The sequence below is a fragment of the Lutjanus erythropterus genome, chromosome 3 (assembly GCF_056507025.1).
Source record: "Lutjanus erythropterus isolate fLutEry1 chromosome 3, fLutEry1.hap2, whole genome shotgun sequence".
In the NCBI taxonomy this organism is placed as follows: Eukaryota; Metazoa; Chordata; class Actinopteri; order Lutjaniformes; family Lutjanidae; genus Lutjanus; species Lutjanus erythropterus.
Window position 1 is genome coordinate 45,167,328 of NC_139319.1, and position 15,150 is coordinate 45,182,477.

Genomic DNA, 15,150 nt, shown 5'->3' on the forward strand with positions numbered 1-15,150 from the left:
ATCATAATACGCTTTTATTGCAGAGGCAGCTGTCTGTGGCTTGACAAAGTAGCATGAAGTATTAAGGCTTTTTTCAAATCCAAGAGATTTTCAGATCAAATCAAACCTTGAACTGAAGAGGAAAATGATCACAATCATATCAAAATGCTCTATAAGTTATACCTGCACTAACTGACTGCTTGTTTCAGATTCACTGCAGCTCAGCCTCCAGTGATAAAACAAGGTTAGATGAAAAGTAATGTGGACGGAAATCCAAAATGGTTGTCCAGTATTTTATTATCTTGGCTCACATGTTGAGTATTTGTGGTTTAACTAACAACTTAAACTTAAATCTCCACTTACACCTGGTAAAAACATGTGATCTGTATCTGGATAATGAAAAGCCTTTGTGTCCATATATAGTATTAATGCTATGGTTCTCCCTGTTCTGCTCATATTGTGATCAGATCTCAATAATATGAAAATTACTCGGGCTGGGCTGACTGTCAAGAAATGTGGTATGTCCCAGGTCAAGGGAAGTATTGCATTTTATGTCTGCATCTGTTAGTGGGCCATCATAATAAGCAGCTGTAATGTGTTACTTCCAATTAGGTGAAAAAATAAAAGTGCATATATTGGTATCAGCCATGAGTTGTGAGATATCACCAAAAATCCAACATCCCTACCAGATAGGATATCCAGACACAGACTGCATGTTAATTTCAGGTCTGAAAAAACAAAAACAAAAATTAAAATTAAAAAAACTTGAATCCTTGAAAATGAGGTCTTGAGTATAACCACTGAAACTGAAAAGCATGAGTCATTTCAACACTGTTAGAAAATTTGACAACTGAAATTACATATTGGCATAAAAAATTAAAAAAACAATGAGAGGATGAATGATTTCCTTAAGAAATCTGAACAAATAACATCTGTCTTTCCAGGGAAAACAGTTCAAAGAACGATCCAGCTTCACTCAGGGAACAACCTCTGCCATCACAACTGTAGCAAGTGTAGTTTAGCTGCAGCAGCCTCACTCCAGACCACCAGCAGCAATTTAACTGTTGCCCAAAATCAACTATTCTCCTTCTCTCTTGGCTGTGGTGTGCATGATGTCAATGGACAAATGCAGCAAGCTGAGACAACCACCTGCTCTCATGCATCAAGAAATAAACAGAGACGTTGATGACAGTTTCATGATATTCCAGAGAGAAACAGCCAAACTTCAGTGGCAGCAGACTAACCAGCTGCTCAGGCCACTGTATCCAACAAACTGGAACATATTCCTGGTTGTTTGTCGTCTCAATACAACAACAGTCCCCTCAGAGCGTCATTTCAGATATGGTGTTATCTCAACTTGTACTGCTGCTTGGTGACATTGTTGAGTTGGTCTGTCCATGTGCTGCGACTTGTCCATTTATCTGGAAATCACCATCGTCCTCATCTGGCAGGTTAGTCCATTTAAAGCGGCTCTGACAGTAGCAGCACGCCTGGTTAACTACCAGCTTCAGTCCTTTGACCTTTTTTCTAACTGTACATTGTCTGCTGCATTCCCTGCACGACTTGAACAGCTGAAGGATGCACTCTTCATCGACGACAAACTCTGATGAGCTGAACAAGTCAGAAAAGATCCATTAATAGAATGACAGGTTCTTGTTACAACATTATTTCAATGTAAACACAGTATCAAAATCATGTATATGTTGGTTATTGATATTAACATCAGCATACCTTCCCAAATCCACCAGGTAGTGTCCGTCTCCCACACTTAACGAGGTGCTGAATTCTTCATCCTCCTCTTCCTTAATATCTATTTGTGGATCCATTTTAAACATATCAGTAACTTTCCTGTAAAGAAGTGACTTACAACCTTAAGATTTGTTTGCTGTTCTAATATGAGGATGACTCACGTCTTTTTTCTTTATTTTGGTTGGTTGTCGTCCACTCCTCCTCAATTTTCCGTCTTAAAGCAGCATCTTTTCCCCCTGACTCCTTCAAATGGGACAAAAGAACAATAACCAAACAGCACAGAGCCTGTGAAAAAAAACAACGCCATTCTTTTCATGCACTACAAATTACATTTTATCATTTAAAGATAACTATTTTAAATCTGTCACAAAAAGAATGAGTTGAGATTAAAAATATGCACAGAAAATTGTAAAAGAAGCAAAATTTGGGGATGGTTAGAGTACCTGAGCCGCTGTATAACGGTTTATCAATAAATGTTTCATTGATGTAAACAAAGGACCAAAAACATTTGCAGTGATTAATGTTCAGTGTCTCCAGATCAAATTCACTGCAAATTGTAGGTCAAAGCAAATAGCATCAGTTCAGTGTGATACAGAAGTTAAAAAAAAAACATAAGGCTGTTTTCAAGCTGCAGGTAACAACTCAACTCAAAAACAGCGGAGTTTTTAATCCTGTGTGCAACTTCTTTTAAAAAAAATTCAACTTAAAGTCAGTGATTGTTGATGCTTTGCTTTGCTACACAAACTAAGGAAAACAGGACATCAACACAGGAAGCTAAAAATGATGAACTACTTATTTTGCATCACCAGTCATATTAGGTATACATCTTGTTTATGTCTTCTGTGTTTATGTGCTTTACGTTAACTACAGTGAAAAGCAAAGAAACCACAGCTATGAGATACATCACATTATCCTCTACTACATCATCTACTCCTGAGTACTGCTTTGGACATGGAGACTGTACATGATGTACATCCGTGAGGACATCTGCTTTCAACAATCCTCAAATGTTATTAATTAAGTTGGTGCTGCAATTAGTGCAGTAATTTTCATTACTGATTACATTTTTCCTGTAATAAATGAAGTATAAAAATCAGAAAATGCCCGTCACAAGTTCCCAGACTGTAAGGAGACGTGTTCAAACAAACAGCCCAAAACCCAAAACTTTTCAGTATGCAACAAACAACAAGTAGTTCATGCATTTTATAGCTTTGGTGGTTTTGATACAATAATTAACAGATAGCGTATCATTTTATGCACATAGTATCAAAAAACGTATCAGGAACCTGATGCCTTTAACAAGGGCTGCACAATTAATCGCAATATTTTCAAAATCACAGTATGGCCAAGTGCAATATCCATATTGGAGAACCAAATCGCAATTTTCTGAAAGAGGAAAAATGTGTGAGAAAACAGCTTTATAATAACGTACTACAGTACTGCAGAGATGACCTGGGCTACATGCTTGTTTTGCACAGACCCCAACAAATCTCATCACAATTTTAATAAGGCTCTTTCTTTTTTTTCAGTAAAAATTCAAATTGAGGTGCAAAAATGATCATTGCCACTAATCAAGAATAATAACGCAGTTTCAGTCAAAATAATCACAATATGCCTTTTTTTTTTGACCATATCGTGCAGCCCTTCTTTTAACAACCTGAAGTGACTCATCAGTTCAGCCCTTCATGGGTGTACATGTGTCACATTTACCTTTCCATTTTCAGACGACTGGACAGAAAGCGCAGCAGCAGTTTCCCGCTCATCTTCATTTGGTGAACTCATCATAAACGGGTATTCACAATGCACACTGTCACTAAATGAACACAAACAAGCACATGGGTTTACCTTTTTGTGTGCCTATTTTGGCAGGTTGTAGAATTAACATTTTCTATTATTTTTCATCATTACTTAATAGTTTAATAAATAGTCTGGATATTTTGAAGTGGGGTTGTGGCAGGTACTTATCCATACTCAGTGTTGTGTAATAGCTAAGCTAGGCAATGTACTGCTGTGGACAGAGTCAGCAGCAAAATGTATTTTAGACACCTAAAGACATCAATATCAGTTCAAGTGTACGCTATATTTAGAATATTTTCACATATTTTCCTTGCTGTCAGACAGCATTTTGTGACAGGAAATCTTTGTCATATAAGCCAAATATCACTCTCTCTATAGCCACCAGACTCCCACCCTCACAGCACACAGGGGATACTGGTCTACCACTGCCTCCAGCTGTGCGTTTGTGTGATTGTGATTCATCTAAACTGACTCTTCAAAACACTGAAGTCACGCAAGAATACAAACAAGCAAACTTATGGAGGCCGTGGTAGACCAGCAGCTCTTGTGCTCTGAGAGGTAGATGTACTTTTTTTGTCAAACACGTCTGGTGGTTTTGAAGAGAGCAGTATGACATCAGCTTCCTGTCAGAGAAGACTAAATATAAGTGGTGAAACTATTCTAAACAAAGTGTACACTGATATTGATTTTTCACAGCGGTACACTGCTTAGCTTCTACAGCCATACTCCTCCTGCCTCTCCAAACTGGGGGGGGGGGGGGTGTTGACCCCCATCTACTGGTAATACACTGACTATGGATGGATAGGTACCACATACAACCCTGCTTTAAAAATCCAAACTACAAAACTAACACATTTACACACAGGCCGTCTCACCAGGTTTCAGTTGAAGAACTTCTTTCGAAGGCTGGCCGTTGAGGTCGAGTCTCTACCTTGGACCGCAGGTAACTACAGTTAAAAAAACAAACATTGCAGTTAGCTGCTGATGGACACATTCAGTCAAACACAACGTGACCCGCGATGATACAGAGCTGACCTACTTGTCCAGTAGAATAAAAGCCATATTTGAGTATGATTTAATATCACATTGTTTCTCAACATGTTGCCATGGTGTTATTACTGCATGGGCCATCAGACCAATTTTCTTTTGTTATATTAGAGAAATGGACAAGTTTAGGGAATAACCAAGAATGCAGATCTTCCCCAAAAAATGAACTAATTCATGTGATCACCACAGAATGAGCAACTGTTATAAACCAAACCAATGTTTCCCAAACTTTATTTTCTGGGGATTTAATTTGCTTTTTAAAAATGACAAACCATCACAATGCAATTAACAATAGGCTTCATCAATAAATCATGGGAAGAGTTCATTTCTGCATAAATGACTGTTTCTGACCAGTTTTACTGGGATGTCCACATCACCTTGTATTATTTTGGACATATGCACGTTTAATGCTTTAGAAATGAGAAATAAATGTTATCAGACTATCTCATTGTTTTTATTTCCTCTAAACCCTCCTTCCCAAAGAAAGTTGAGACAATTCAAAATTTCAAGCCAACTTACTGTAATAGAAGATTTGAAATAACTTCACATTGAGCTGTTAACCTGATTTGTTTGATTTGGTTTTCATTGAAAATACAAAAATATGAATCATTATTCACTTTAAATTCATCAAGTTTACTCAGTAGTTTTTAAAATACACTTTTGGAGGTTTGTAAAACTCAAAGGTTCAAGTTTATCTAAGGAAGAAAAGTAAATTATCTCAACAAAACATTGTTTCTTGGTAAAACTTTATGAGTTGGGCTCAAAGCTCAAAAACCTAAACACCTATTGCCTTAAAATTTTGAATTGTATCAACTTTTTTCATTTTTACACTTTAGGACATTAAGCCTACTTCATAAATGAGACAAAATAAGCTCTTGTTTTTTTCTTCTAATCAGTAAAACAAAACACACATTCTAAATGCTTTATAAAAAGGTGTACTGCAGATATCAATTTAAAAAAATTATTTCTTCCATAGTGTTTTATTTATTTGGTGGCCCAATAAAATGACCCACCTGTGGGTCACGACCCAATCTTTGGGAATGATTGACCTAAACCAAACTGACCCCCTTAAAATTCTGCTCAGGGGTATATTTCATTAAGAACTTTAAAGTGAACTTCTTTCACTTTTGGTGCAATAGGAAACGTTAAGAACTCTCAGCCTCTGTCTTAAAGAAAGTTTGTAAAACTGAGTGTCTATGAGATGAGGATGAATATGATTCTTTGACAAAGGTTTGCTGAATTGTGTTATGAGGTAGATTTAGATCAGCAAGATTGTGACTGTTCATCAAAGGAGAAGGTAGATTCAGGTTTACAGTGCTTTGAAAGAAGTTACAAGACACAATTATATACCGAGGGATTGCTTTGATAACACTGTTGTATTGTCCCTGTTTTTAGGTTAAATTTAGAACAAAAATCATCAAAAGGTACAGTGTTAACAGATTTGTCCTACAGATAAATCACAGACCATATTCCTTTATCTAGCTTTTTTTTTTTTTTTTTTTATAAAATATTGATTCATTTCTCAGTAAAACATACCTGCAATTCCGTAATGAGGTGTTACGTGGACTGACATGCTTGTAAGATCATTTTCTGCACTAACTGATATTCGGGGAGCTTTAGGAGCCATATTTGTTTGGTGACATCACGTCCAGTGCACCGGGACCGATATTTTTACCAGGAATACGAAGGCATGACCCGCCCTACTCTGCCTCTGATTGGCTATTCTAACCTGAACCCTATCCAATCACACTCCTCATACCTAAACCTAACCAACCCAAACCAACGAACGCAAAAAGTCCTAGCCAATCAGAGTGCGCACGAGAATTCTGTCTCAAAATCTGACGGAAGACAGAATATGATACAACACCTGACAAAATTTAATGGTTGATTTATAGACTGAATACGTACAATTTTCGATTCAATTCACGGTTCTTAAGTTATAAAAGAAAAGGGAAAAAGACAGGCACAAGTTGTTGTACCTATTTTTTCATTTTTGTCTTACTATATTATTATATATTATTTTATTATTATATTATTTATTATTTTATTTCTATTTACACACGTATATATATGAGGATAGTCGGTGTGCTGCTCCCTGACATTTTGTTCCCAGAGTTGAACACTGCAGCTGCATCACTTCAGTCAGTTATCTTGCCTGCTGTCAGCCGGTCACTAATGAAAACAGTATGTATCAGTATCCATCCAGTTACTTACTCATACGCATCGAGGAGAAGAAAAGCCAGCTCCGAGTCGAGGTGGAAGCCTCTAGCAGCTCGCAGGGCTCTCCATCTTGGAAAAGCCGCACCAATGTTGATTCTGGTCTTACCTCTCAGCCTGTCGTGGGCCCTTTTCGCCGAGGAACGCGGTTTCTTCGACGGAGGAGGGAATTCTGGCGGGTCGCCTTCAGCCGAACGTCTCGAGCCGCATTCTGCCATGTCGCTCGGTGCTGTGTGGGAGGTGTAGTCTCTATGAACTCGGGGAGGGAGGGACTCACACGCACGCGCAACCAGCCCGATTATTTACCAAAACAAATAAGATAGAAGCTCGAATTCCAACATGAACATGGAGGGTGTGAGTTGTTTGCTCCTATATTTCAGAAAAAAATGTGTAATAAATTGCCTGACTAAATAAAATGACCATGATATAGAGCACCAAAGTCACACCACTTATGGGACCTAATTTGGGAAAAAATATGAGTGACAAGAGACAAATTATTTTCTGATTCTGTTTGAATTGTGCTGCAAATTACACATAGGATGCTTGTCAATTTAAAACATGAGTTTACAAGTCAAGAAAGTCCCTTGTAACTTTACCTGAGGTGTATCCAGCAACTCTCATTTTATTAGCCAAGAATAGAAAGAACAAGTCTTGCAAAATTATCCTTTTAGTAAACAAACATCATATATGTCATTTCTGGCAGTTTGATACTTTAACTTTGATTTATGAAACAGCGACTATCTTGACTAGGTTCCCAAAAAGTGAAGAAAAAACATCTTGATCGCCCCCCGGTGTCTGGCTGCAGTATAGGTTATTAGCATCTTTAAAGGAGAAGTGTGTGATTTCCAGTGGCATCTAGCCTTCAAACCTTAGATTGCAACTAAGAGGATTTACCCCGGCACCGCCCCTCTCTCACTAAGAGTACGGTGGCCGTCAGCGGACAAAATGGCGAGCGAAAGCTATCTCACAACAAACTACAATTATTTGTGTAGGATGAATTACCTGTCCAGCAGAAAACAGGCAACCTAAGCGTCACTGTTACTCACTGTTAGTGCAGTTTGTCCGCTCTGAGCTGCCGTAGACGGCGCAGGATGATGATCTCCTTAAGTCGACCTGACAGTATGTAACTATAAATGGCTATTTCTAAAGTAACGGGAACATATAGATTATGAGTTTACGTTGATTGATAATAATAAATAACATATTTATATATAATATATCTCATTTATGTACATAAATTCCTGTAATTATTACACACTGGTCCTTTACCACTTCACCACTGCACAACAGCCACCACATTTAAATGACTGGCTGCTACAAATTTTAACATGTTTTTATAAAACACAATTTCCAAGCTAATTTACTCAATTAACTCCAGTTTAACTGGTATTTTTTGTTATTAACTAAGTCTCACATCAGTCCACTGTGGGAAGGAAGCAGCAGAAACATAAAGATAAAGGACAACCATACAGATTTGTTTCTAAAATTACTAAAAAGGCTATTTTACTTACAGAACTCAACTCATTCATGTCCTGCAGTTTTTTCCAGGTGCTGTTTGCCGGCCTGATGTTCACTCGAACATTAAAAATATTCATATAATCTGTTTATGCACAAATATGGCGGATTCAATATTTCACAGGTGTTACCTAATCTAAAATATGCACTGCCTGGCCAAAAAAAGATCACACAATCTAATATTTCATTGGAACGCATTTAGCTCTGATTACAGCATGTGTTCACCATGGCATCATTTCAATAAGCTTATGCAGTGTCACAACATGTGTTTCTGTCCACAGTTGCATTAATTTTTTTTGGCAAGATCTTGTACTGATGATGGAAGAGTTAGACCGCTGTGTAAAATCTTCTCCAGCACATCCCAAAGATTCTCAGTGGGGTTCAGGTCTGGACTCTGTGGTGGACAATACATGTGTGAAAATAATGTCTCAGGCTCCCTGAACATCTCTTTCACTATTTGAGCCTGATGAATCCTGACATTGTCATCTTGGAATATGTCCGTGTCATCAGGGAAGAAAAAATCTATTGATATAAAAACCTGTTCATTCAGTGTATTCATGTTTGACCTGATCTAATTTTTTTGGTCACATAATGTTGTTGAACCTCGACCTGAGCAACTGAAGCAACCCCAGATCATAACACTGCCCTCACAGGCTTGTACAGTAGGCACTAGGTATGATGGGAGCATCACTTCATCTGCCTCTCTTCTTACCCTGATGCCCCCATCACTCTGGAACAGGGTAAATCTGGACATTTATCTGATTGTTACTGCAGTACTTAAGTTACAGACCTTCTATAACGTGATTTAAAATATGCAGAAAAAAATTGGTAAAATTATCTCTTAAAGATTTAGTAGTATCTAACAGTGAGTGCAAACACCTCGTCTCACTCTCTCCCTCCAAGTGTGTAGTAGAACCTCAAGTGGCTGCGAAAAATGTGAAAGGCTGTATCTAGAGCCAGTGTTTGGGTTATGCACTCTTTGCTACTAGAAACATGGTAGCCTCCATGGAAGAGGGGCTCATTCTCAGGTAACGAAAACTGAAGCCCATCCCAGCTGACATTGGGTGAGAGGCAGGGTACTCTCTGGACAAGTCGCCAGTTCATCACAGGGCTGACACATAAGAGACAGACAACCATTCATGCTCACATTCACACCTATGGACAATTTAGAATAACCAATTAACCTATTTAATGCCTGTCTTTGCACTGTGGGAGAGAACCCATGGCAACAGAGAGGTCCTGCCCCAGCCACAAACTCACCAACCCCTCAGCCAGCTGGGGGATTTGAACTCAGAACCTTCTTGCTGTGAGGTAGCAGTGCAAACCACCGAGCCACATCAACACATCAGATTTTAACAACATGCATTTGACATTTTCACATCATTACAACATATAAATTTAACACATCATAACAAACTTTTGTTATAGCAATATACTATTTATGCAAGGGATCACAGTTCTGATCAGACAGCCTGTGATCAGAGCTGTGTCCATAGCAATGGTCTCACATTCACACCTGGACAATGTAGCACCGTAGCAGAATGCTGTAACTGACCAATCAGAATTGAATATTTAACAACACTGTGCAATAACTTATTATAACCTGAAAAAATTCACGCTACAACTTAAATTACACAATGTTATGGACACGTTTCATATCATAACAAAATATATTGTTATAACAAGGAAAGGTGAAGTTCAGAAAGTTTGTATGTACTAACATGAAAATATCATTTTCTAACAATAAACCTTTTATCAGATGTGATTCTGATCCATCCATTTCTTTTTTAGAAAATTATATTGGATGGCAGTATGTTGCTGCCATACAATGTAATTTCTCATTTCAATAATGAATAATTTAGAAAACTTGAACAAAGGACTATGAAATTTTCAAAATAAAATGTAATTTGTCTGAAGTTTTCCCTTTTCTTCTTTAAATAATGACAGTAACACACATGATTCTATAAAACATAATGCTGTGAGGTCCAAACAGCATAGTTTTATTGCTCAGCTTTCTGCAAGGGTACAAGAAGTGTATTACTTTGCTTCTTTTATTGTCCGTATGTACAGGTGTCAGTTACAAGCTCACAGAGCAGCTGATGTGAAAAACTATGAACACATATACTGTAATAATAAATACAAAAACAGATTGGAAATCAAAGGAAATAAAACATGGTGCAGTTAAAAAAAAAAAAACTAAGATTTTTTTTTTTCTGTTTTGTACGGAGTTCAATCAAAAGTCATTTACACACACACGGACACACACGAGAATTTGCACATAAACCTGTAAATCTGTGGTTAAAAGTGTGGGGAGAGAGTGTGCTCAACATTACACAATCATTAAAGTACATTACTTTGACTTGAAGTGGATTTATTCAATTAAATTCATCTGATCAATCAACAGTAGATAAAAAAAAAATCTCTTTATATCACAGGCGTTCAAAGCTCAGAAATTAAAAGCGACCTTAAAAATCGTCATGATGTCTGACCAGTTTTGGCTGTTTTAACTGGGGGAAAAGTGGGATTTCCCCTCGTCTGGAAGCGCTCGACCCCCACAACTTTCACACTGAAGACTGAACCAGCCAGAAAACTTGGTGCCAACAAAAACAAAGAGCAGAAGTGGACTGTGTGCACTGGACAAACATACATGTGTGCATATCAAGAACATGTGTGTATGTACATACATACATATTATATATATATTATATATATATATATATATATATATATATATATATATATATATGATCTACATTTAAAAAAAAAATCAGTCCAATAACTATTTGGTAAATAGAAGGAAGTGTCTGATTATAACTTGGAGCCCAAGTATGCATAATGTGTGCAAATAAACTTGTAATGCATTTCTTTTCTGCCTCTGAGTCAGGTTATTAAAGGTAAAATCAAATAAATTCTCTGCAACTGTACAAAGACGACAATTTCAATGTGTTTTGTTCGTTTGTTTTGTCTGATGACCACAAAATAAAAAAAGCTCAAGGTTTCTGAGTACCAGCTAACAAACTCTTCATGGTTACAAATAAATGCAGGCAGTATACAGAAGAAAAAAAAAGGAAATTTAACAGATTTTTTTCCAAGTCAAAACGTTTTCTAAGAGGAATAATTATGCAAATAAATAGGCTTTATCTCTTGAGCATCCATTCATGCAGAGGGTTTTCTTTGGATGGAGGCTCATCGCTGTCGCCTCTGTTTTTTTTTTTGTTTTTTGTTTTTTTTTCTTTTTTCTTCAGTAACTTTTCATTTTGGTTGAACATTTTCACCACGTAGCACCCGGGAGTTCAGCAGCAGTCAACCTCCGACATTTGCAGCTCTTGACGGTCCGCCGCCGCCCTCATCATGCGTGTGAAATAATGTCGTTGTCTGCACTGTTTGACGTTCAGTGGTGACACAGACCTCCAGAGCAGCAAATACTACGGCTATTCACGTTCTCGTATGAAGGTATATGTGTGTGTTAAAGGGACAGTTCAAACCAAAATCAAGAAAAAAAACATAATTTTCCGCTGCCCTGTATTGTTATTTATCCATCTAGATCGGCTTTGTGTCAGTTGCTGTAGCAACAGAGATGTCTGCCTTCTCTCCAATATAATGGGACTAAATGGCTCTTGGCTTGTGGTGCTCAAAGCACAAAAAAAATATTTGAAATATTCACAACAGAAATCCAGCAATCATGGTCCACTTACTCAAGATAATCCACACACCTTGTTGTGAGAAGTTTCATGTAGGAACTATTTTCTTTTTACTAGAAAATGAAGTAGAATTAAAAGTAAGGTCAATAGATTCTACTACAGAAAGAAAGTAGTTCCTACATCAAATTGCTCTTAACAAGGTCTGTGGATATTTTTGAGTAATCAAGTCATGATAATCAGTAAGCCATTCTAGTTTTTAATTTAAAAAAAAATATATTTTCTGGCACATTGAGCACCACACAAGCTGAGTGTTATCTAGTTCATATATACTGGAGAGAAGGCAGACATCTCTATGGCTGATATCTCCAAAACTTTACAACTCACCAAAAGAATCTAGATGGATAAGTAGCACTACAGGTCAGGGGAAAATCTGTATTTTTGATTTTGAGGCAAATTGTCCCTGAAATATGTGAAAGTGATTAACCAAAACAAAACATCACTTCAAACTGCCAACTTTTACACTCTATCACGTGTTTAAAGACAGGGACTCTCAAATATAATTTCCATTCAAACCAGTTTATCCCTCATCACATACTAGCCTACTAAATCCAAAATAATAAAAAAAAAAAAAACAGAAAAAAAACAAAGGACAACTTCACCTGAGAATGCAAAGAGGTCTGTGACAGACACCAACATGCTTGCATTTAAATTGAACAGAAAGAACAAGCAACAATATACAAAATAGCTATGTATTTGTACATATATACTCAAAAATTACAGGTGTATAGATACTTTTTAATCTGTATATTTCTAATGTAGTCGTATAGCAAATGAAACGTGATATATTTTAATCTAATGTAAAGAAAGCACTCCTGCCATCGCTGCTCAGTTTGTAAAGTGCTCTTTGTAAAGTGACAAGACAGAGAGAAAAGAAACACTTCTGCCTTTTGAAACTGATGATGTGACCGAAAAATAAAAACAGACGCCTGCCGTTGAATAGCTTCTTATCAAACCTGGTCCCATGGACAGTTGTGCCCTTTTCACATATAATCTGACAGGAAGTGTGCTGAGTTAAGATGAGTTGGGTAAAGTTAAAAAAAAAAAAACATGCATACTTTGTAACTGCTGGAGGCAAGAGTGCAGATGAGAGAAAAGGAAGATGAACCAGGCTCAAAAGGTGAGGTTCAATCAGCTCTGCAGCATCAGATACAGGACGCTGTGCTCGTAGACGTGACGGGGAATTCATCTGGAAAATGTCTACCTTCCTCCCAACAAACGCACAATTGTATACACATGCAGAAACATACAGACACACAAGAGCTGTGGCCACACTGCAGTGATACAGGGGGAAAAATCTTAACCAGAGTCCTTCTCTAATCTTTAAAGAGTCAGTTCACCCAAAAAAAAAAAAAAAAAAAAAAATCAAATTTTCCCTCTGGCCTGTAGAGAAATTTATCCATCCTGATAGCTTTGGTGTGAGTTGTGAGTTTTGGAGATGTCAGCCTCAGAGTTGCCCTCCTCTCCAATATACTGGAACTAGATCAGGGCTCTGCAACCTTTACTATCAAAAGAGACACTTTTGGCTGAAAAAGGAAAAAAAAATCTATTTGGGGCTCTAACTATAAAATTCTCTGTTTTCCTCTGAGACTTTTTCTTTTCAAGCCACCGGCAAAACTGAGAGGCACCAAGCCGCAGATGGAGTCTATGTCACTTGTTGTATAGACTATACATTTTTACAATTAGAGAATGCAAGAATTCACACATATGGCAAAAAAATACATCTCAACAGCAATGTCTCTTCTCAGAAATCATGACCTGGTTACTCAAGATAATCCATAAAGCTTGTTGTGAGCAGCTGAATATAGGAACTACTTTCTCTCTAATAAGAAAGTAATCAGGTCATGATTTTTGGAAAGAGACACTGCAATTGAGTTTTTAAAATATATATTATTTTTGTGCTTTTGGTTCCATTATACTGGAGAGAAGGCAGTCATTTCTACAGCTGATATCTCCAAAACTCTGCAGCTTACACCAAAACTATCTCGATGGATAAAGAGCACTACAGGCTAGGGGAAAAATGTATATTTTCAATTTTAGGGTGAACTGTCCCTTTAAACAACTTGTGCAAGCTCGACTCCAAATATGCCACAAAACATCAGACCAACATCCAAGTCAGTCTGGATAAGCTCCATTTCAAAATGGCATATTCACAATTTAAATTACATGGTTTTACAGCTACAAAATGACCACTGGTATGACAATTAAACTGACCAGGGAGCACTGACGTGAAAACTTAAAGGGACATTTTGCCTCAAAAATCAAAAATACATTTTTTTCCTTTTATGTGTAGTGCTATTTATTGATCTGGATTGTTTTTGTGTGAGTTGCAGAGTTTTGGAGATATCAGCCATTTTGGAATGAAACCCTTCAAATATGAAGGCATCACACACTCAGGTAGGATGAATTTGTGGCGCTCCTGCAACATGATGCACAGCGACTCTGCAGCCATGAGGGGTGGAGGGTGTATCAGCTGAGGTTAAGATGGCTACTAAGGGCAAGAAATGGCTACCTGCAGTGTTAAAGATTCAGTAGCATCACGATCCAGTCAATCTAAATTGCATAACAAAACAGTGACTCGCTGTTCTCAAATGTCTGGGGAGAGTTTTTAAAAGAAACACTTTGGTAAGATGTTATCGTCAATGAACTATGTCCTGATTCGACTGGATGGTGACTGGGCAGTTTCTTCTTTCTTCAGGAAGCAAACGCTCTTACATTTGCTCTCTGTATTTCACACAAACTACACCAAAACAAAAACAAAAAAAACAAAAAACAAATAAATGAATAGAAAATAAATGATGGGAGGACTCTCTAGCAGCTGTTTAGACAAATATCGATAAGGGAAGAATGTGGAGAGCAGTGAGAGGAGAGGAAGACTGCAGGCTGGCTGAAGACGCACGTTACCAAGCTCTGAGAGAGCCTGTCAGCACGTCGCAGTGACAATTATAGTCCATCGAGAGTCCTGCACACAGTTACACATGTTCACACACAGACACACTCTCCAACGTGTCTTTCATTCCACTGCGAAGCCACAGGTCTCTTCTATCGCCGTCAGCAGCTTGTCGTATAGCTTGTCGTAGCTCTCGTAGGGCGGAATGTCGATCCGGTTGAAGCTGCAGAGAGAAGAAAGAGGTCATATGAGTGAAGC

At 37.6% G+C, this 15,150-nt stretch overlaps 2 protein-coding genes across 2 annotated transcripts in view; both read right to left on the minus strand.

Annotated features, from left to right (window-relative positions):
- Nucleotides 1-1,022: 1,022 nt before the first annotated feature.
- LOC146330893 (uncharacterized) lies at nt 1,023-7,094 on the minus strand. The gene is made up of 6 exons (XM_084710754.1): nt 6,793-7,094; nt 4,401-4,472; nt 3,439-3,541; nt 1,890-1,971; nt 1,711-1,789; nt 1,023-1,590 (listed from the first exon to the last, which is right to left on the minus strand). Exons 1-6 carry the CDS (start codon nt 7,005-7,007, stop codon nt 1,332-1,334), a joined length of 810 nt encoding a protein of 269 aa, XP_084566880.1. The 5' UTR covers nt 7,008-7,094; the 3' UTR covers nt 1,023-1,331.
- Nucleotides 7,095-14,812: 7,718 nt separating this feature from the next.
- LOC146330894 (E3 ubiquitin-protein ligase SMURF2-like) overlaps nt 14,813-15,150 on the minus strand; it is a 105,643-nt gene continuing 105,305 nt past the window's right edge. The window contains exon 20 of the mRNA XM_084710766.1: nt 14,813-15,115. Within this exon, the coding sequence (XP_084566892.1) occupies nt 15,016-15,115 (100 nt within the window). The 3' untranslated portion in view covers nt 14,813-15,015. The remainder of the gene's footprint in view (nt 15,116-15,150) is intronic.